Below are 23,255 nucleotides of genomic sequence, written 5' to 3'. Positions count from 1 at the left end.
CTGGGGCTGTACCGCGTAATGAAGCTCCAAATGATCAACCTCTGATGCCTCCTCCTTCTAGGGTTCTGTCCAGTACTGAGGCTCCGAATGATCCCCCTCCGATGCCTTCTCTTTCTGGGGCTCTACCGACTGCTGAGACTTCTCCTAAGCAACCTTTGTGAAGGCTCCATCTTGTTTGTTTATTTTGACTCATGTATATGTACATATTTGTAGCTTATCGGGGATATCAATAAATAAGTTTTCCTTCATTTCAACGTATTGTGTTAAATACACCAAAGCCTTCTTCGCTAAGTTCTTTGAATTTTCTTTTGTTGAAGCTTGTATGTTGAAGCTTTCTGAGTGGAGCATGTAGGTTGGGGTAGTGTTCCCTTAATTTTTCGAGTGAGGAAAACTTCTCGGTTGGAGACTTGGAAAATCCAAGTCACTGAGTGGGATCGGCTATATGAATCTTAGAACGCCATTGTGCTCGGTCCTGTGTCATGTCCTTCGTTAGATCCAAGTACTCTAAGTCTTTTCTTAGAGTCTCTTCCAAAGTTTTCCTAGGTCTTCCTCTACCCCTTCGGCCCTGAACCTCTGTCCCATAGTCGCATCTTCTAATCGGAGCGTCAGTAGGCCTTCTTTGCACATGTCCAAACCACCGTAACCGATTTTCTCTCATCTTTCCTTCAATTTCGGCTACTCCTACTTTACCCCGGATATCCTCATTCCTAATCTTATCCTTTCTCGTGTGCCCACACATCCAACGAAGCATCCTCATCTCCGCTACACCCATTTTGTGTACGTGTTGATGCTTCACCGCCCAACATTCTGTGCCATACAGCATCGCCGGCCTTATTGCCGTCCTATAAAATTTTCTCTTGAGCTTCAGTGGCATACGGCGGTCACACAACACGCCAGATGCACTCTTCCACTTCATCCATCCAGCTTGTATTCTATGGTTGAGATCTCCATCTAATTCTCCGTTCTTTTGCAATATAGATCCTAGGTAACGAAAACGGTCGCTCTTTGGTATTTCTTGATCTCCGATCCTCACCCCTAACTCGTTTTGGCCTCCATCTGCACTGAACTTGCACTCCATATATTCTGTCTTTGATCGGCTTAGGCGAAGACCTTTAGATTCCAACACTTCTCTCCAAAGGTTAAGCTTTGCATTTACCCCTTCCTGAGTTTCATCTATCAACACTATATCGTCTGCGAAAAGCATACACCAAGGAATATCATCTTGAATATGTCCTGTTAACTCATCCATTACCAACGCAAAAAGGTAAGGACTTAAGGATGAGCCTTGATGTAATCCTACAGTTATGGGAAAGCTTTCGGTTTGTCCTTCATGAGTTCTTACGGCAGTCTTTGCTCCTTCATACATATCCTTTATAGCTTGGATATATGCTACTCGTACTCCTTTCTTCTCTAAGATCCTCCAAAGAATGTCTCTTGGGACCCTATCATACGCTTTTTCCAAATCTATAAAGACCATGTGTAAATCCTTTTTCCCATCTCTATATCTTTCCATCAATCTTCGTAAGAGATAGATTGCCTCCATGGTTGAGCGCCCTGGCATGAACCCGAATTGGTTGTCCGAAACCCGTGTCTCTTGCCTCAATCTATGCTCAATGACTCTCTCCCAGAGCTTCATTGTATGACTCATTAACTTAATACCCCTATAGTTCATGCAATTTTGTACGTCGCCCTTATTCTTGTAGATAGGCACCAAAGTGCTCGTTCGCCACTCATTTGGCATCTTCTTCGTTTTCAAAATCCTATTGAAAAGGTCAGTGAGCCATGTTATACCTGTCTCTCCCAAAACTTTCCACACTTCGATTGGTATATCGTCTGGGCCTATTGCTTTTCTATGCTTCATCTTCTTCAAAGCTACAACCACTTCTTCCTTCCGGATTCGACGATAAAAAGAGTAGTTTCTACACTCTTCTGAGTTACTCAACTCCCCTAAAGAAGCACTCCTTTCATGTCCTTCATTGAAAAGATTATGAAAATAACCTCTCCATCTGTCTTTAACCGCGTTCTCTGTAGCAAGAACCTTTCCATCCTCATCCTTGATGCACCTCACTTGGTTTAGGTCCCTTGTCTTCTTTTCCCTTGCTCTAGCTAGTTTATAGATATCCAACTCTCCTTCTTTGGTATCTAGTCGTTTATACATATCGTCGTAAGCCGCTAACTTAGCTTCTCTGACCGCTTTCTTCGCCTCTTGCTTCGCTTTTCTATACCTTTCACCATTTTCATCGGTCCTCTCCTTGTATAAGGCTTTACAACATTCCTTCTTAACCTTCACCTTTGTTTGTACCTCCTCATTCCACCACCAAGATTCCTTTTGGTGTGGGGCAAAGCCCTTGGACTCTCCTAATACCTCTTTTGCTACTTTTCGGATACAACTAGCCATGGAATCCCACATTTGGCTAGCTTCCCCCTCTCTATCCCACACACATTGGGTGATTACCTTCTCTTTGAAAATGGCTTGTTTTTCTTCTTTTAGATTCCACCATCTAGTCCTTGGGCACTTCCAAGTCTTGTTCTTTTGTCTCCCTCTTTTGATATGTACATCCATCACCAACAAGCGATGTTGATTAGCCACGCTCTCTCCTGGTATAACTTTGCAATCCTTACAAGTTATACGATCCCCTTTCCTCATTAGAAGAAAATCTATTTGTGTTTTTGACGACCCACTCTTGTAGGTGATCACATGTTCTTCTCTCTTCTTAAAGAAGGTGTTGGCTAAAAAGAGATCATATGCCATTGCAAAATCCAAGATAGCTTCCCCATCCTTGTTTCTCTCCCCAAAACCATGGCCACCATGAAAACCTCCATAGTTGCCTGTCTCCCTGCCCACGTGTCCATTTAGATCTCCTCCTATAAATAACTTCTCCGTCTGAGCAATTCCTTGCACCAAGTCTCCAAGGTCTTCCCAAAATTTCTCCTTCGAACTCGTATCCAACCCTACTTGAGGTGCGTACGCACTAATCACATTGATAAGTTCTTGTCCTATTACAATCTTGATTGCCATGATTCTATCTCCTACCCTCTTGACATCTACAACATCTTGTGTCAAGGTCTTGTCCACGATGATGCCAACACCGTTTCTCGTTCTATTTGTACCCGAATACCAAAGTTTAAACCCTGAGTTTTCTAGATCCTTTGTCTTACTACCAACCCACTTAGTTTCTTGTAGGCACATAATATTTATCCTTCTCCTCACCATAACTTCCACTACTTCCATAGATTTTCCCGTTAAGGTTCCTATATTCCACGTTCCTAAACGCAATTTGCTCTCTTGAACTCTACCCTTCTGTCTTAGCTTCTTCACCCTCCCCCGTCTAATAGGATTAAAGTACTTCTTTTGTGTGTCCCGTGTAAAGTTGATAGGAGCATATGCTCCCAAACAACTTTGAGTGGAGTCGTTCGAAAAGAAGTTTCTACGGCCCCCTTGCTCATTTAACACTGCATCCGGGTGCCGATGGAGATACAGCGACCCTTGCTCACTTATCACTGTGCTCGGGCCACACAGCGCGCCACTTACGGGTGACGCCCTAGCTTTAGCGCGATTTTGTTCTGGATTCATTTTCATAAGGATTCGACGTGATCATGGAGAGAACCTGACCACTGAAATTCAGCGATAATATATAAACAGAACTTGACCAGTGCATGAAAAACAGAGCAAACATTTAAAATCAAAGACTGTGTACAAACACACAACAGAAAAGAGCTAATTTTCTCACAAACCAAAGCCAAAACAAGGGAGAACAAACAAAAGAATTATAAATAATTAAAATTGTTTGATTCAATACTGATTTCGTATGTGTATCCATTTCCTTGTTGACTCTTGATCTCGACTGATTTCGATATCCAAAGAAAGCAAACTAGACAGGGTAGAAAAAAGGGTGCAAAACCAACAGATAAAAGATATAATGCATCACAAATTCAAACAACATGATAACCCTTTTTCCTTGCTCATGTGTTTGAGTGTCCATCCTAGAAAAGTGTTAAAATGGAATTCGAAATGTGCGCATAAGGCATGGTTAGTAGGCTTGTTCTTTTCGTTTTTTAAGAAACCTCGATAATACAAGGAAAATTTATTAACCATAATGCAGAAAGATACAAAATAACTTCCAAACCTAATTACAACACAAGTTATATATCAAAATGTGAAACCGTACTTTATTTGTTGGATCTTACCCTAGGCACAACATGGAGTCCAGCTGCTTGCTCCTCATAAACATTTCAACGTCTCCACCTCTGATTTATGTGAACATGTCTTCGATGAGGACCAATTCTTTCTTCAAGCTGAGGGAATATCCTCACAAGGATTTTATACATAGCCCTGTAATACCATTTACTCCATCTCTTGAAGAACACAAGTGACCCAACAGCAACTGCAAAGCCAAATACAAATCCAATTTCGACACTAATAAGATCCCAATCAATCTCATTTGTAGAATTTGGACGGCTTCCATTTAATGGTGGTGGTGACAGTCCTGCTTTATTATCCACCGTCAGCGGAGGCCCCCATAACCTTTTGTTCCCCGTAAATGAGTCTCTTGGAAATGTTGAAATTTGAGTACCAGCTGGGATCTTGCCGACAAGTTGATTATTCGAGAGATTCAGGAATGCAAGGAAACTAAGATTTGCCAGCTGTTGTGGGATTTGCCCGCTCAGCTTGTTATGTGACAGGTCCAAGGACTCGAGTTGTCGCATGTTACCAAATGACGATGGGATTTCACCTGTGAAAGCATTACTCGACAAGTTGAGAAAATATAAAGATTTCAGAGCTCCCATTTCCTTGGGAATTGACCCACTGAAATTGTTGCATGAGAAGTCAATCAAGGTCAAGACACTTATAATCTTTGCCAGATCCCACTTTAAACCTTTGCTTGTAATCGTTATAGCAGGCTCATAAGAAAATGTAAACACTGCGCGATCACCGTACGCAGGTTCATTAGGATTTAGAGCCGCACTCGTAGAAGTGGATATATGCCCATGCCCAAGAGAAGATAACTCTATATAGTTAGAATCACTAATATCTCTGTTACCCTTCATTGCTTGCCATGTTGTCAGAGGGAATCCTGGTACTTCACCATTGAAATTGTTGTAAGCTAAGTCTATGATTTGAAGAGCTGACCAGGTGGCATTGGTCTTCACTACTGGACATCCAATGCCCCCATAGAAATTGTTGGACCGCAAAGCAAGAACCCTCAAGTCAGAGATGTTCTTTAACAAGCATGGGAAGGTGTCTGTTATCTGATTCTCTGCAAGGTTTAAAAATTTTAACCATCTGCACCTGGCTAGAGACTTTGGAAATTGACCTTCAATCTGATTTTGGCTGAGGTCTAGAGCTTGTAATGACTCACAATTTTCAGGAAATTCAAGATTAGAAATCATTCCAGTAATGTTGTTTTTCCTGACATTAAGTATCACGAGTCTGCTCATTGCAGCCAAGCACTGGGGAATCTCACCACTCAGAGAATTACTGGACAAATCAAGAGCGAGAAGACTTGTTGCATAGCATATTGATACTGGAATACTAGAACTGAAATGATTCTTTGAGTAATCCAGATATTCGGCATTTGGTGGGACAATTAAAATTGGCCCCTTAAGCTGGTTTGAATGAAGGTCAAGCCTAGACATAGAAGATGTGGGGTTGATGAAAGGACCTTCGAGACTTTCCAAGGCATTATGAGAAACATTTAGGTAATCAAGAGAATCGAGCTTCCATATCCAATTGGGTAGCTGGCCTTGAATTTGGTTTTCCGAAAGATCCAACTTTGTTAAATAGGTTTGATTTCTTAAGAAAACTGGGAATGTTCTCAAGCTATTGTGTGAAAGATCAATCTCCGTCAGATTTGGCAGCTGAGGACAATTAAAAGGAAAGGCACTGAAATTGTTTGAAGAAAGAGTGAGGGTTTCAAGCCCTCGAATATTGAAGATAGACATGGGAACTGGTCCTTCCAAATGATTGAAACTCAAATCAATGGAAGTAAGAAAACTAGAAGAGACGTTAAAAGTTTCAGGGAGTTGCCCAGAGAAATTATTATCAGAAAGTAATAAGTACGGCAACAAGGGAAGAGAAAATAGAGATGACCGAATGCTCCCCACCAGATGATTGTCGTACAAAGAGAGATGTACCAGATTAATAAGGTTTTCCCAGTGAATAGAACTAATTGGACCATTAAACATGTTTGATGACGCGTCCAAATCAACCAATTTCGTTAGATTTCCAATTGACTTCGGGATTGATCCAGTGAAATTACATTCGGAAAGGTCTAGTGTGAACAACATGTTGAGGTTGCCAATTGAGTCGGGCAATAACCCTGAAAAGCTTGTCCCGCTTAAAATCAAGGATCGAAGAGATCCATTCTTGGGAAATTCTGGCAAGGAACCACGAAGTTCCGTATTCAAGGAAAGGTCAATAGTTTGTAGAGTAGGTACCTGAAAGATCTGCTTCGGAAATGTTCCTCGTAACCCACAATCACTTAGATTCAAGGTAGTCAACTTTGAAAAATTGGCAAAGAATCCTGGAACCGGAGCAGAGATATTGTTTCCGTCCAAGTTCAACACCGTCAGGTTTGAGAGGTTCTGAAAGAGCATGCTGAACTTCGAGATTTCAAGTGGCTTGCGGTCCCCATTATAGGAACTTTGAGAAATATCAAGGATCTCCAACCTTGTCAAGCGTGAAATCTCAAAGGGAATTTTCCCGAAATAATGATTATCTGAAAAATTTAGATACCTCAAGTTTGTCAGCTTTCCAATTGCAGATGGAATGCGGGAGCCTTCGACAAAAGAGTTATCGGCCAAGTTGAGGCTTTGAAGATGCTGAAGATCGAAGAGACTGCTGGAGCTGTCAATGCCACCCGAGATGTGTTGGCTGCTAATGTCGAGACCAACAACACTCCCGTTGCTACTGCAAGTAACACCGATCCAAGAACAACAGTCTGTACTTGAATCCCACGATACAAACTGGGAGGAAACCAGAGAACCAAGATCATCAAATGTGAGGTTGTTCTTCAAATGGAGCAATGACAGTTGCTGGTCTTTAAGACACTGGCTGTAGACTCCAGTTGTGACAATATGACAGATAGTGAAGAAGAATAGGAGGCCAAAAGATTGTAAAGTTTTCATTTTTGCTAGCCGAGTAAGGAAAGTGTTTGATGAACTCAAGGATTGGTGTGGTGGCCTTAAATTGTTTTTGTCCCTTTGGAGTCTTTTTGACTTGCAGACTTTTGAAGTCTTGGGTCGTTTTCTTTTAACTGTAACCAGTGATATTAAAACATTGCAGAAATGAATTAGACAAGGATCTGCCTTTAATGTCGGGGATAAATCTTCCACGGGAGATATTTTGTTGGCTTGACTTGCTTCCTTTGAAGTCTTTCTGATGGAGTAGGTGTGAACTGAGATAGGCGTAGGGCCGGGGAATACCGTGTTAGGTACGTAAGTTGTTTCCATGGTTTAGCAGGACTACAGTAGGAGATATATTCTATCTTACAAATAGTTTACGCTCAAAAATATGCCCGCGCTTTGCTACAGGACTTGAATGCACGAGTCTTAACTGCATGAATAAAACACATTTAACCTGAATAAATTAAACATACACTAATCAAATTAATTAGTGCACATATAAAGAGATAGAAAACATAAGGAAATATAGGGGAAACACCAATCAGACACAAATAACACACACCATAAAGAGATAGAAGACATAGGGAAACTTATAATAGATGACCTTAGTTTACTTAGTGCACATATAAGCTAATGTTTCTTATAAAGATATAATAATTAAAGCCAACCTACAATTGAGCCTGATATCGGACTTAACTTGTTAAGCTATCTCGGTTTGTTTAATAATTCGGAAACATATCGTAACCTCCTTAACTTTATGCAACTCAAAATATAAAATTTAAGCAGTTTCAGATAGTCTCGTAAGCATGTGCAAACTATTAACATTATCTCCCCAAGTTTCTTTCCCAATTTCATCGATAGCAATTTTGTTGATAGTCTGCTAAGCATCTGCAAACCATTAACATTATACCCACTTAAGAGATGGCAATTACACATTCCACCGTTATCATAGCTATACATAGTCAAAGGATGTCACAGTTATATAGCCAAATCTAGTCCCAACGTGCATGAATAAAATGTAACAACAGAGTCACAAAATCACCGTAAATAAATATAACTCAAAAGCCAAAGGGCCAAGTGCTCCCTCCAACGATCCAAATTTATGAAAATCGCAAACATAGCAAATCCATTAGCACTAACTTACATAACAGTAACGAAAATAGCTTAGAAACAGTGTTGAAAAGCACCTTGAGTGAAGAAAACAAAGTGAAATATGTTTTTCATGCAAACTGTTGATGATAGCACATTTTAACGAATCATATTCAAACGGCAGCAGCCTTTGAATAAAAACAGGGTGTATAAAATAGGCTTGCGAGAAAATCCAAATAAGTATGTCTCCTTGAACAAATAACACACACCGATCATCCATGTCTCTCCTTTTCAAATAACACAGACAGTGATCCAAAACAGGGTATATAAAAAGGACATCATACATTTCCAAATCTCTTTTTCAAAATCCAAAACAGGGTATTCTAACTCTTTTTCATTCATTTCACACAAACCAATCTTACATTTAAAATAGGGCTTGAATAAAAATAGGGTACATAATTATATACCTGAAAATGCCAAGGAACCAACTTCTCTCCAACAATTGAAATTCCTGAAATTCCAAAACATACCAAATCCATTAGCAATATCATGATGTTTCTTTGCTTTATTTAGTCTAAAGATTATAAGGATGTGCATATATATGGAGTAAAGAAGTGGTGCGACCTTTCAACCTCATTTCTAGAAAACTACCCAAGAAACAATGCGATAAAGAGAACCAAGTTTTTTTTTTTTTCTTTTGGTATTATGATGACACTTGGTTCAGTGGCTGAAAAGAATTTGTGCCTCCAAATACTAATGCTTACCCATAACCTAGAATTTAAAATTACCATTTTGTGCCATTAGGATGTGAATACTAAGGTGGCAGCAGTGGTACCAAATTACAATTCTAAATCTAGTAACAGAAACCGGTTGATAATTAACCCAAAATATAAAATCCAAAGTTAAGAGCAAAAATTACATCAAATCTTCGCTTGTCTTGTACTTTGGTATGGTGGGGTTGACTTGTAAACAGTAAAGAAGTCCTGAAAACCAAAGAATGAAAAGCGTTCTTTCAGTTAACTAAAAAGCACTCGTAAACAGAGTAAGATATCTAGTAACCAAAAAATAAATCTTGGAAAGCAGACATGAACAAACTTCAATCACAATTACTTTAATACATTTGGATACAAAGGAAAATTAAATTGATTCAATTTTGATATAAAGAAAATTAACTAATGCAGGAAGAACATTTGTGCTCAATGGCATGAGAAGTACTCAAAACAAACATTGTGATGTGCAAACAGAAAATGATCATGCTCTCAACCTATATTTGGTGACGGAAAACTTATACAGAAAATGACTCTGGTCTCCAACCTACCCGTTGGCATTCTCCTTTCTACTTCTCTATATGTGATGGGCAAACCACATTGGTTGTCCTACTAAGACATATAGGACATAAAAATTGGTGCTTAATTAAATAATTTTTGCATGAGTTGTTAATTATAGTAGGTCTAAATCTAATTTTGAAAATCTCTACGCCAATTATAAATAACAGCAGTGGAAAATTAGGTACATGGGGAATCATGTAGTTAAACAGATTATTGATGCCTATAAGTTAGAGAACATTTGAAATAATGGTAGAAAAGAATTTGTGCTTCCCCATAACTTAGAATTTGCACACACTCCTCATTCATCACTCAAACAGAAAATCAGATTAGAGTTTATTAGATTTTCAAACTATGTGAGTGACTCCGTGTGAGGTTTGTCATTCAAGCATGCATCGACTCCACTGACATTTTATGTATGCATACTCGAAAATTAGAAGAAAAATAAACATGATCTTATTTGTCAACAAACAGGAAAAAGAATATAAAGAAGCGCTGGAAAGCTTCAATGAAAAAAAAAAAAAAAAACAAAGAAAAGGCTCAACTTGTAACCACACTTATGGAGGTTATTACACACAATAAATAAATTATGATTAGTTAATTGTCCAATCCCCAAATTTAATTATTGTTACATGCATGCAATCAGATTAGACCTGGGAAGTGGGAAACATGCATAATCCTTAAACACTGAGTTGATTGCAGGGCAAGCAAGCATCAAATTAGTATCACTATATAACATCGTTAATTTAACCCAATTTTAAGTGACTAAAACCTTTCCTCCATACATCTTAATAAATTAAGTTTTTATTTATTTATGGTGTACTTTTATTTTCTCTCTCTTTGTTTGATTTGAGCTCTAGTAGAACATGCTTTCTTATATATTAGATAAGTCTGCTCAAAAAGAGGAGGCTAAAGCCTAGAAATGCTTATAAAGAAGATATTCAATAACGTTTCCATGTTGAGCTATGACCAAGGCAGAGTTAGACTCATATCAGGATCACTACACGTTCTGGGAAAGGATTGCCAAAAGAATGCATGCATAACTTCTCCAACAATTACCTAAGCATCCTATTAATATATGTGACATGGTAGAGAGACTTTACAATCAAGAATACGAAGAATGCAACAGTTGTAAGGTCTTGTTTCTTATCAAAATAGATCCCTCTTAAGAGAGGGACTTATATGCACTAAATTTGAATACTAATTAGGAGATAAACACACAAATTCCTAACCAATCAAGTTACGAAGGTCCTAAATCCTGATCCCATGACCCCATTTTCTTTCCCAAATTTTCCAGGCAACCAAATAGACCACAACCTAACCCTAATCAGCAAATTTCCCAATCAAACACCACTCAATCACCCATCAAAAACCAAAGAAATTCAAGAAAACAAAGAATGCAACAAGGTCTTGTTTCTTATCAAAATAGATCCCTCTTAAGAAAGGGACTTACATGAATTAATTTGAATACAGATCAGGAGGAAAACACACAAATTCCTAATCAACCATGTTACCAAGGTCCTAAATCCTAATCACAAAAAATCACACTGATCAAATTAAAACTCCGAATTAAAACATACCCTATTATAAAACTATCATTAAAAATGAATATTTCATAGTATAGCAGAATAAAGCCTCATTAAAAAGAGAAAATGAGAAAATGCAGAGAGAGAGAGATAATACAGCAGCATAATCAATCAAGTTGATGCATATTTCAATCGAGCCTCATTAACCACAGAAAATACAGCAGCACAAAGCATAACAGAAGCTTGGAAATGAAAAAGGAACCTGCAATTAGGTTTCTTCAGAAGCAACAATGGCAGAACGGAATCCAGAATCACAGAGACAGAGAGAGTGTGGAGTGAGTCGGTCTGAGTTAAAATAAAGAAAATGAGCTTTAGAAAGTAGGAAAGGATGTTGTTCAACAAACTAAGCAGTCAAGAAACCATTCTTAAATTTGAGTAAGAGGACACACCAAGACTGGACTTTTCCACCAGGCAAAACAATAAACTGCTGATGAATTAAACAACAACAACAACAACAACAACAACAACAAAGCCTTTTCCCACTAAGTGGGGTCGGCTATGCTGATGCTGATGAATTAAACAATCTAAAAAAATCTAAGACAACTTTAATGAAGGGACAAAAATATCTATGGCAATTTGAAGAAAGCAGATGACAAACCAAACAGTAAACAATGAATTAAAAACAATAAACTGAAAAATAAAGCTGAATTGGTACTAAACAATGGATTAAAAACAGTGCATTACCTTTTGAATCAAGGGAGGAAACCGAAAAAACAAACTCTCCCATACCTCCCTCAGTAACCCCTTCCTGACTGGCTAACCCGACAAAATCGGAGGAAATCCCATAGGTCCTGGCAGAGGACCCAGCTAAATGTCTCCCTCACTGAGTTGAAACCCCTAGCTCCCATCTCTCTCCAATCTGTCAGTCCCTCTGTCCTCCTCCCCCCAATGACGCTCTGACCAAAGCACATCCATCTCTTCCCGAGTCAAAATTCGCAGCCCTCCTCTCTCTCTCCAATCTGCAGGTCACCCTTGAAAGCAATTCTAGCCAACCAAAACAAACCCCACCCGGAGCCCAAACCCACAAAGCCCATTCATTAAAGCAATGGTATGGCTGTTAATAAAATGAAATTCGGACCCAAACACTATTCATTTGAACAGTGCAATTTGAGATCCTTCTTTAGACTAAAGTATTATCTCAAATTCCTTTCATTCTCTTCCATTCCATCTCCTGATAACAAAAATCATAAATTTTCAGAAAGTGTTGTTCTCCATTAACAAAAATACGATATACTCAAGTCTCACCATTAACTTCCTCTTCAGCAAATCTTCTTCTTGAATTTTCTCCTGTATTTTATTTTCACACGATATTGTGCTTTCATATACAGCATTCTCTTCCTGCAATGTCACCTCCCTCAACTGTGCCTGTCCACAAATGCAAATGGTAACTATTAAGAAAGATTAAAACATCGCCTTTTTGATACTCCAAACTTAAACTACACAACTCCATAGCCAAAAATAAACAATCACATAAAACCCAGATGGCAAACAGAGAAAATGCATTAAATCAAGTACATCCTTGAGTTTTTAAGCATAAAGAACAAATTTTAGATACAAAATATATTGCCGCAAAGCGAATACTAATAAGCTTTCAGGAGTGAAACTTATTTACCATGAACATTTCATAAAAAAACACAATCAGGAAAAAAATCAAGAGAGGAAGTAAAAATAAAGGTAAAGATCTACCAAGAGATTACAATTTAGCACAAATAAGGAAGCAAAAACTCCCTAATCCAAAAACAGAAAGATTGAGGAATAGTAAATTTACTTGAACAGGAGGAGAATCTGAGGAAGTTGAAGCACTGCCTATGATTTTCGGAATTTCAGGTGAATCAGTGGGCTTAATCGAAAAGCAATGAAAGATATAGCTTATGATGAACATGGCCAATAGCTTCCACTTCGACCTTAAAAGAATAAGAAAGAAAATTTAACTTGACGAAGAGAGACGTCAATGATCTGGCTCTACTCATCGTCTAAGAATCGGTCGAACTGTGACTCTCTCACTCCATCTCTAAACAAAAGTAGAAAACCAAACCAAGTTTAAGAAAAATTGTGTGCGCCCAAAGAGAACATTCAACTGTATAAGCGAACTTTAACTCATGCCATTTTAACTTTGACATTCGTGTGAGCCCAATTTGCATCATGTGTCTATGGACATATAGTTGTGATGCTAAAACTCAAATTTCTGTCCTAAGTATTAAAAAAGTCGTGAACATATGTATACATCTTGAAATGAAAATTTCACCTGGTAATCCAGCCTAGCAGCATAAAAGTAAACTTTCATTTTGCGCTTTAACCGCCTCATTCTTTCTTCCTGAAAGATTTCGAACAAATCTGTAAAATAGAGTGAAAAAGTAAAATAATAGATTATCATGGCAAGAACTAAAGAAACAGAAAAACGAACTCGACTTCATACTCCCCTAATTAGTTTAATTAAATTAAGTACTTGCCTGAAGTGGTATGAACTTATCCAAAGGAAAGTTGAATCCCAGCACTGTAATCAAAACTGTCTACATTCTAAACCAATTATATGCAGTTTATTTAATAATGCAATCATCTTCCAAGAATAGGGTCCAAATATGTGATCGGTTCCATCATGCATGTCCATATTTCTATTGAACAGAGCAATTTGCAACACACTTACTCCCATTCTAAATCCTTGTAAAAGTACCGGGGAAAAAAGACAATTCCCTTGCAAGAGCAAAAAAACACTATGTTTGCTAGTACTTAATATAAATATTTACACCAACAACAATAAAAAATTAGCACAGAAAGCATAGGTCTGTAAAACACAAGGTACACACCACATGCAATGTAATGAACATTTCCATTTAGTTGAGTTTAATATACATACGCCGAAATAAGCATTTCACTTTAGTTTAATACACATGTTGAAGAAATCAGGAAAATTAAAACCAAATCAATGCATTTTCACTTAATTATTTTCTATCCAAAGGGAAACGGAGAATCCTCACTTAGCAACTGCTTCCTAATTCACAAAATGCTATCATCTTTTGAACCACACAACTTTTTTATACAATCAGAAATCATCGAACCCTTTCATACCATCAAATTTGGACAAAAATATAAATATTAAAAACCAAAACCCAAATTTAAAAGCCAAAATTAAAATTAGCAGCCTCTCCATAAATGGGGGTAAGGCTAGCCGACATTCACCTCTCCCAGACCCTGCGTAAAGCGGGAGCCTTGTGCACTGAGTACGACTTCTCATCCAATGTTTTGAAGGTAGATGATTAGGTTATTAGGAGTATTGTAATTAGATGAAATATGTGCGGTCTGCTCTGATTGACTGAAAAAAAAAAAAAAAAAGAATACCATGGAGGATGGAGGGAGGGGAATGCAATTGCAAAAATGTATTCACAATTCGCAAAAGAAAAAACTCTCTCGTAACAGGCTCAAATACAAAACATTTGCCTGCAACTCTTTTGCGTGAAAAATTAAGAACTCAAATCATGAGCACAGGACTGATTAACTCCAAGAAGAGAATGTTGGAAGACATAAAAACACGGCTAATTTCAAGTATAAAGAAGACATAAAAACACGGCTAATTTCAAGTGTAAACTATCTCTGAAAAATTAATACCTCAAGTTTGTTTTCCCAATCTATACCATAAATATTACTAAAAATTGAACCAGCCTGACAACAAATTGAGGAAGCTCCTTGAAAAATTCTACGGGGCTGTAAAACACCCCAATAAGAAGAAGAAAATAAGATGTCAAGAATTCATGAGCAGCTAATTACAAGCTAAAGGAAAGACGATCTAGTGCCTAAGAACCAACAAAGTGAAACTTTGCTTGCTATATATGGATATGCATGCTTGCATGCTATAAGAAAGATTTATCCCCCCGTGTAGTAGGCTGTTCTCTTGAATCTTAACCTAACCCAAGTAAACTAAATATAATGATGCAAAATATATATAAATTTGACTGTTTTTTAAGCTGGGATTCGAAAGAATCAATACCTTGGCATATAATTGTCTTCAACAATTACTGCAAGATCATCTTTCTAGCTATGCAACAAATCCAAATTGAGCACCATCGCATAATCTTGGGCTTACATTATGGAAAACAAAAGCACCGCCAGCGTTTAGAATATTCTGATTGATATGGAAAGCATAGTTCCTCTAAAAAAAGGCTGGAATCATTCATACCTGCCAAACCAAGAGTAATCTGGCTCAATATGTGAGAGACCATTTATTTCTGTGTAACCATCAGAAATCTCACTCATCTGCCTCTCAATCCCCTCCAATCCTCCAACAGATGTATAAATGAAACAATGAAAATATAGGGGAAATCAAAACTCAAGTGGCCTTTCTTCTTGCATGAGAACTCAAATTCAAAACTCAAAATTAAGTCTCATAAAAAAGTATAAAGCCATCTTTTTTTTTTTTACCACATAAACAACAAATCACAGATGTAACTGTACACCCAGATAAAAAAATTATTCAAATTCAGATAAAATTCGCAAATGAGTCATCTAGAATCAGAATTATATTAACATTTTTCATCCCTGGTTTACATTCCTGTTTACAACTATATTACACTTCTAAACTTTCTTGGTCGTCACTTCAGAACTTCCGTCTCTTATTTTTCATGATCTACATGCTTCTCTGTTACAATTTGGAAAAATAAAAGATGTTAATGTAAATGAATAACAGTTTTAGTGAAGAGAGTGATTTTCCAAATTGCTAAAATAATTGAATAAATTTCTGTGGTACTCAAATGCATTTAATAAGATTCATTAAAATAAAAATTGCAAGCTACCTTTTATCATCGGTCAGCAACCTTCTACAAACTTTATTTTGGTGCCAGCACAAACAGTCAAAACCTTCGTAAATAACAATTGACAAAAACCTGTCCAGATTCAAGATAAATCTTCAATGACAGTCATATGATACAATCTGCCATTCTTCTAGTAGCATTCTTGCCATAAATAAAAAGAAAAAGACAACCATTCAGTTGCTTTCCTTCCAAATTCAATTCATCAACCATACATATAAAACAACTATAGGAAGGAAATCGAAAAAATCCTAAATCATAAAATTTCCAGTGCATGCACCATGAAGCTCCATATACGGTTATATACCACTCCCAAAATAAACTTATGCAGAAACTATACACCATAAACATTCTCAAAGATACAATGTCCGGCTTGTCTACTACTCAGAAGATGTAATCCATTGAAAATTAATCTGCAAGAAGGATAAAGAAAATTTACCTTAACAGCGCCATTAAAAAATGGGGATCCTGGAGATATTTTTGTTCAACCTGAATGGAAAATCAATAGAATTTCAAATTTCAAACAGTGAGCATTTTTTCAAACCCAAAACTGAATCATCACAAAACGAATTCAGTGCAACCATTATGCTCAAGGGAAATTATTGTAACCAAATTCAAACGGATAGCAATCATGTCCGTTGATACCTATGACTTTTCTTATAACAACTTGACAGGTCCAATCCCAAATTCTGTCATCTTCCTAAAGATGTTCCAATTTCTCAAAATCTTAAATCCAACTACATTTCTCAATGACCAAATGGCCACATATGAGAACCAAAACAAAGCCTTGAAGGGGGGAAGAAGAAAGTAAAAAAAAAACAGAGGAAAAGTACTGTTTGGCTCATGCAGTAATGATTTACCTTTTGTTTTGGCAAAAGTTTCCATTTTGTTAGAGGTTTAGGCACTGGCAGCTGTAGAAAGCAATAGAATATGTCATTAGCAGTCAGACGTTATGCTTAAGGATGCAATAGGCAACTCCTAAATCAATTATAGAAAAGAACCAGCAGCATCAACAATCTTTTTCCATACCCAATGAAGGAAAAGTCTCTGAGTTATAGGAAGTTCACTACTGTTATTACACTAACATTTTAGTCAACCAAGTTACATGATAAGAACCGTAAATTGGCATCACGACAAAAGGGGATCAACAAAAATCTTGACAATTACCTGAAAATATCATTCTATTTCCTTTCAATTATGAAGCACTCTGTATGTATTTACTATCAGATGCTTATATACATGATCAAACCTGTGAAAACAACATCGTTTGACAACCATCATAAAAAAAATACACCTAAAATTAAAATTAGTAATAAGAAACTAAAATAAAAGCAAGAAAAATAAAAATTGAAATTGATAGGACTTACAAATGCCCATCTTTTCTTCCTTCCAGAAAACTACTCAAGAAACAATGAGATAAAGAGTTCCAAAAATAAGAAATATAAGCATTTTTCCAACTTACTGCATCTCCTAACGAAAAAAATGAAATATTAATGTAGCATAATAGAAGAGAAAACAACAATAGATTTCTTTTTATGCACTGCATTTTTCCAACTTACCCCAATATAACAGCATTCCACAGCATTATATTGTTATCCTGGGGCACCCCGCTAATCCCTGCAGGCAGGTCCTGTTGCAGCCTCTTGAAGTCTCTCATCAGCCCCTTCCTTGCAGGAGTCGACGTCGCTAATGTGCTACCACCCATATATCATGAACCCAATTTAATAAACTGTATTTTAAGATTAACTATGCATTGAGCGAAAACCAATTTCTTTGTTTTTTCTTTTTCCCAATGCCTGCCGAAACATCAAAACCCACTTTTATACACCAAACTGCACACAAAAGACATTGAGGCAACTCAATTTGCGCAACTTAAACACATAATTACCTATACAAATACTTTAAACTACGACGTAGATAGCTTCAGCTGAGCTACATATAGACAAATTCAAAGTTCAAGACTTGAAATAGGGCCTAAAAACTGGAAATTTCACTTCAATTAAGCAGAGCTTAAATATGCATGATAACAAAAAGAATCATCCTTTCTTCACTAAATGGACACTAACCAAAAATCCCTAATTTATATTATTCAGATTACAGAACCTACGATGACAAAACCAGTTACAGAACCTACCATTGTAAGATCAAGATCTGAAACTATCATTAGCCAAGCTTTGAACTGATCCATGACTATCCTATATCCAACGCAAACCTGCACTGAATTATAATATACAAAAAATACAAACATCAGAAAAATCATTCCAAATCCGAATTCAAACATATGATTCCAATGACATGATGATGGACACACACACTACAACAAAACTTGCCAGAACAACCGAAAGTTTTACAAATTTGACATTCTGGAAGCTTAGAGTCCTTCAGTTTTGCTTTTTGCCATGAGAACGCAACCTTCAACCTTCAGTTGAGCTGGTGCACGCTGGTGCAGGCTCGGTGCTTTCCTCACCTATAACAGAAAAATTAGGGAACTCAATTTATTATTTATAAATCATCAATTATAAAATAGTAATTCATCCCTCCCTCCCTTAAGATGATCCTCAATCAAATCCAAAGTATGAAAACTAAGAGAGAAAAAAAAAACATTTTTGTCAAATTCTTCACCCAACTAATTTCAGAAGTTCAATCCGAGTCTTTTAAACAAAACAAAAACCCAATAGCTCAAATCTCTGAGTATCCTTCCATTCACTAAATAATTTGCAATCCAATTAATAAAATTATAAACTATTATAATTAGGGACTTGTTATTAACACTCCAAAAATTTCATTCTACACTTCTCGCAAGTGTATTTTTCTTTCTAATTATAGAAAGTTTGGAGTACCAAATGAGATTTTTGGAATGCTAATAACCATTCCCTATAATAATCATGAACTAATATTAACATTGTTCATAAGTGCCCTGATTGGGGGATTTTGATCACATTCATGTATCATAGATCGGTAGTGGATATGCATTCCTTGTCCATTTTACTCTTCTTAGCAGAAAGCCAAAAAAAAAAAGAACCCTAACCCTTAAAACTGACCCAGAAGAATAAATCCCAGTTACCTCTCAGCCCGAGAGTTGCGATTTTCTTCTTCTATGAGCTGCATAGATATCCCAAACCGCTCTGCACGAGGCATCTTCTTCTCAATGGCAGCGGTTGTGTTGGTACATATAATAACGGGCCACCCCAGAATTCTTCACAAACTGCTGTTTGACCAGCGGGCCACCCCGATTCTGTGAAACCGAATTGGGATTTCAGGGCTTCTTTGGGTTTGGGATAAAATTTGGGGGTTTGGAGTAGATTCTGGAGGCGGTGGGTTCAACCCTCTGTGGCTGAGAAGATGAGGAAGAGGAAGGGAGTGAAGGTGAGGGGTCTGAGAGTAATGGCGAGAACTCTCGGACATTTGTCACATGAGAGATACATTGATATAATTGGATTTATTCATGACATTGTGGAATTGTGAGATTGCTTTTAATTACAAATTTACAATAACCTCTAAGTTAATACAATGCAAGTGGAAATTTGTCACATGAGAGATACTAATTGATATAATTGGATTTATTCATGACATTGTTAAATTGTGAGATTGCTTTTAATAATTCGGTTGAGTTTGATTTTTAAATATTTTTGTGTAAATTTTTTAGTGAAATCCTTCAAAATCTCAAGGAGAAATGTGATATTTGTGAATAATTAAAATGTACTGAGAAATTTTTCCAATATAAGGGAATTGACACAATTCATAATATATTTTAAGCTTCATAAATCTCACATTCGTCTTGCGATTATGAGGGAATTCATTAACATTTAAAGAATTCTGTTTATACCATACTTAGGGCCTCCGTATTTAGATCTCGTATAAATATTCAGGGGACTCAAATGTAATTATGTAATAAAAGAAGGGGCAAATATGTAATAAAAGAAGGGGCAAATATGTAATAAGTGAGGAGCCCTTATTCTATAAAAGGACCCCTCACCCTCACAAATTGTGGAAGAAGCCTCCTCACCCCCAGAGACCTCACTTTCACCTCACAAACTCCGTCACATTCAGAGAGCCTCATTCTCACACTACAGGGGCTCTCTCCCTCACAATCTTCTCAGAGAAATACAATAATCAGTGTGGACGTAGCCCAAACCTTGGGGTGAACCATGATACATCTTGTGTTATTTACATTTCTTGCAGATTCACGGTCAGATTTACCTTGTTCCAAGACCTCCGGTTTTGTGCATCAACATTTGGCGCCGTCTGTGGGAATCAACACGAAAAGCTATGTCGGTTCTCTCTCAATTTTCACCTCCGCCATGAATCTGCAAAACCCAGGAACCATAACCTCCCTCCTTGGGCTTTTCCATAAAACCTTCGTGGACCCCAAAACTCTCTCAGCCTCTCTCTTGCTTCTGACCTCTTTCACTTCTTCAAGCAAAACATCAATCTCTCTCTCCCCCAATCTCCACTCTCCACCTTCTTCTTTTAATTTCCAGAAACATCGTCTCCATAACCCTCCTTTTTTTGCATCAAAATCTTCAAAAACTCAATTGGGTTTCAATCAAAATCCAATCTTTGAGATTATATTTTTGTGGGTTTTGGTTTGAATTGATAGATAGAGGATGGTGTTGCAGTTGTTAACAGTTGCCTTCTCTGCAATGCCTCTGACTTTGTACGTTCCTCCAGGTAAACCCAGCAGACCAGCACAGTACAAGTCTTCTCTCACCTTCTCACACTGTTTCCCTCTACTCACTCTGAGTTCTTCGCAAGCGGCATTTTCATGGCTCTCCGAACTCTCGTAGCCAGCAAAGCCCTTCGATTAGGTCTTCAGAGCGAGCCCAGAATCCTCGCTCATTCTCGCGGCCTGCAGATTTTCTCGCTCCCCGACCTCCCTACGACTATGGCGCCTGCAATCAGCGGCGAGATCATGCAGATCCACCACCAGAAGCACCACCTGGCTTACGTCACAAACTACAACAAACAGAAAAACATATTTTTTGAAACGATTTGAGCTCTACAGCTTTCAGTTTCTCCAACAAGAGCATCACAAATCTCAATTTTTTCGAGGAAAAAGCGTTTCGAGTTTTGGTCCTTCTTTCAGCAAACCCCCAAAGCAATGGAAGTGGAAGTGAAGCTCCGCCTCCCAGAAGCCGCCGCACACCAAAAGCTCACCGATCTCCTCTCCCCCTTCCACACCCAAACCCTAATCCAAGATAACATCTTCTTCGACAGCTCCAACTCTGAGCTCTCCTCTAACCTCGCCATCATCCGCCTCCGTTTCTACGATGTCGACAGACGTTGCGTCCTCTCCCTTAAGGCCAAACCCGTCATCTCTGACGGCGTCAGCCGAGTCCTAGAGCTGGAAGAGCCTTTCGACCTTGTCCTCGGCCGCGTCTGCGTGGCCGAGCCTTGGAGGCTCATGGCCGTTAACTCCTCCGACATCTTAAAGCGCGGGAGGGAGGAATACAGTGTTGGAGGAGGGCAAGGGTTTGTGTGCTTGGGTGGGTTTAGGAATGTGAGGGGTGTGTATAAGTGAAAGGGGCTGAAGATAGAGGTGGACGAGAGTATTTACGATTTTGGGACGTGTTATGAGCTCGAGTGCGAGAGCTCCAACCTTGACAGGGATAAGCAGGTTTTGGAAAACTTGTTGGAAGAGAACGAGATTAGGTTTTGGCACTCGGAGGTCTCCAAGTTTACGATTTTCCGGTCCGGGAAGTTGCGGGTCAACACCAGCAACTTATGCTTGCTCAGCACAAGATGACATTTGACTAGAAAAGCAGTAAAGGTACAGCAGGTTTCTTTAAACACACAGCTGGAAAGTGGTCCCGCGACCACAATGATAAAGGAATTCAGACATCTAATGATGCCAAGCTGTTGCCATCCCACTACAAGGTCCCATCATCTCCTTGTGTCAGTGCCTTGGGACGTTGGATTGACAAGACATCGAGCACCATTATTCCTAAAAAGAGCGGTCCTCCAAGAAAGCGAAAGCAAAAGAGAAAGCAAAAAAGAAAGCAAAAGCAAGGAATAAACACTCCACCAGAATGATGTGATTTACTTTTCTTGTTTTTGTATGATGCGATTTATTTTTCTTATCTTTTAGAGACATCTGTATAAACCCCATCAGAGGGTAATAATAATAAATAAATAAAAAAGGGCAAAGCCCAAAATAAATGGGCTAGAATGTTGTGTGGAAGGCGAAGGCCCATAAGCCCAAAATAGCACCAACTAGGTGACCAAAAGTACGTTCAATACTACAAAAAATTATTCGGCACCCTGCCGCTATTATCACCAACCAGGTGACCAAAAGTACGCCCAGTACTACAAAAAATTATTCGGCACCCCATCGCTATTATCGCCAACCAGGTTATCAAAAGTACGCCCAGTACTTCAAATTATACATGAGCATACTCATGTCAATCATACATAAACACTCATGAGCATTACTCATATCAATCATACATAAACATTCATGAGCATCACTCATGTCAACATTCATGAGCATCACTTATGTCAACATCCATGAGCATCACTCATGTCAACATCCATGAGCATCACTCATATCAATCAACATAAACATTCATGAGCATCACTCATGTCAATCAACTTCAAAAGCTTCATTTACAAAAGCTCTAGCTTCAAAAGCTTCATTTACAGAGTTCTAGCTTCAAAAGCTTCATTTACAAAAGCTCTAGCTTCAAAAGCTTCATTTACAGAGCTTCAACTTCATAGCTTCACTTGCAAAACTTCACCTACAAAGCTTAAGTGCAGGGTATATAAATACCGCCTCCGAACAACCGCCACTTCGTCCCATACATGGATTCAATTTGAAGTCTCCAGCCAACAAACTCTATTGACCGAAGACTTGGGGGACTACATTATGTACCATATATCGGGCCTCAACTGGGCCTCATAAAAAATATTTGGGGGACTTAGCCCATTATTTATGTACTGAGGAGCAAGCCCTTATTCTATAAAAGGGACTCCCACACTTTCATTAGAGAGCACCCATTATTCATGTACTGAGGAGCGAGCCCTTATTTTATAAAAAGGACTCCTTCACCTTCATTAGAGAGCAACGCCGCCAGCTGAGCAACCGCCTCGCCGCGAACATCACTCCTAACCCATCACTTTTGTATTGAGGAGCGAGCCCTTATTCTATAAAAGGGACTCTCTCACCACCATTAGAGAGCATCGCCACCTATTGAGTAACCGCCTCGCCGCGAGCATCAACTCTAGCCCATCATTTATGTATTGAGGAGCGAGCCCTTATTCTATAAAAGGGACCCCTCACCTTCAACGCCACAAGCCGAGCCAACCAAGGCAACATAAACCACAAACCGAGC

The 23,255-nt window shown here is 38.2% G+C and overlaps 2 protein-coding genes and 1 pseudogene across 10 annotated transcripts; 1 reads left to right on the top strand and 2 right to left on the bottom strand.

The window, feature by feature from the left end:
- Positions 1–4,070: 4,070 nt before the first annotated feature.
- Positions 4,071–7,452, bottom strand: LOC139187443 (receptor-like protein 7). The gene has a single exon (XM_070820676.1). The coding sequence runs from the start codon at positions 7,450–7,452 to the stop codon at positions 4,234–4,236; it is 3,219 nt and encodes a 1,072-aa protein (XP_070676777.1). The 3' UTR covers positions 4,071–4,233.
- On the bottom strand, positions 7,114–19,338 carry LOC103425877 (uncharacterized). 9 transcript variants are annotated; one of them, XM_070820678.1, is made up of 17 exons: positions 18,989–19,338; positions 18,255–18,391; positions 18,059–18,141; positions 17,484–17,756; positions 17,292–17,394; positions 17,092–17,173; positions 16,785–16,835; positions 16,364–16,413; positions 15,910–15,999; positions 15,108–15,198; positions 13,371–13,439; positions 12,894–13,029; positions 12,371–12,490; positions 11,328–11,410; positions 9,134–9,197; positions 8,682–8,725; positions 7,114–7,555 (listed from the first exon to the last, which is right to left on the bottom strand). In XM_070820678.1, the coding sequence occupies exons 11-17, from the start codon at positions 13,391–13,393 to the stop codon at positions 7,552–7,554; spliced, it is 474 nt and encodes a 157-aa protein (XP_070676779.1). In that variant the 5' UTR covers positions 13,394–13,439; positions 15,108–15,198; positions 15,910–15,999; positions 16,364–16,413; positions 16,785–16,835; positions 17,092–17,173; positions 17,292–17,394; positions 17,484–17,756; positions 18,059–18,141; positions 18,255–18,391; positions 18,989–19,338; the 3' UTR covers positions 7,114–7,551. The 9 variants fall into 9 exon arrangements, 5 of the variants coding, with proteins under 5 accessions (XP_070676779.1, XP_070676781.1, XP_070676780.1 ...); XM_070820680.1 differs by lacking the exons at positions 7,114–7,555; positions 12,894–13,029 and adding an exon at positions 7,698–8,013 and having other exon boundaries at positions 13,371–13,459; XM_070820679.1 differs by lacking the exons at positions 7,114–7,555; positions 12,894–13,029 and adding an exon at positions 7,698–8,013.
- A 1,597-nt stretch (positions 19,339–20,935) lies between these two features.
- LOC103426259 (triphosphate tunnel metalloenzyme 3-like) lies at positions 20,936–21,670 on the top strand (annotated as a pseudogene).
- Positions 21,671–23,255: the final 1,585 nt, after the last annotated feature.

The sequence above is a fragment of the Malus domestica genome, chromosome 04 (genome assembly GCF_042453785.1).
Source record: "Malus domestica chromosome 04, GDT2T_hap1".
Taxonomy (NCBI): domain Eukaryota; kingdom Viridiplantae; phylum Streptophyta; class Magnoliopsida; order Rosales; family Rosaceae; genus Malus; species Malus domestica.
The sequence above is the reverse complement of the archived record's forward strand: the minus strand, read 5'-3'. Positions and strand labels throughout refer to the sequence as shown.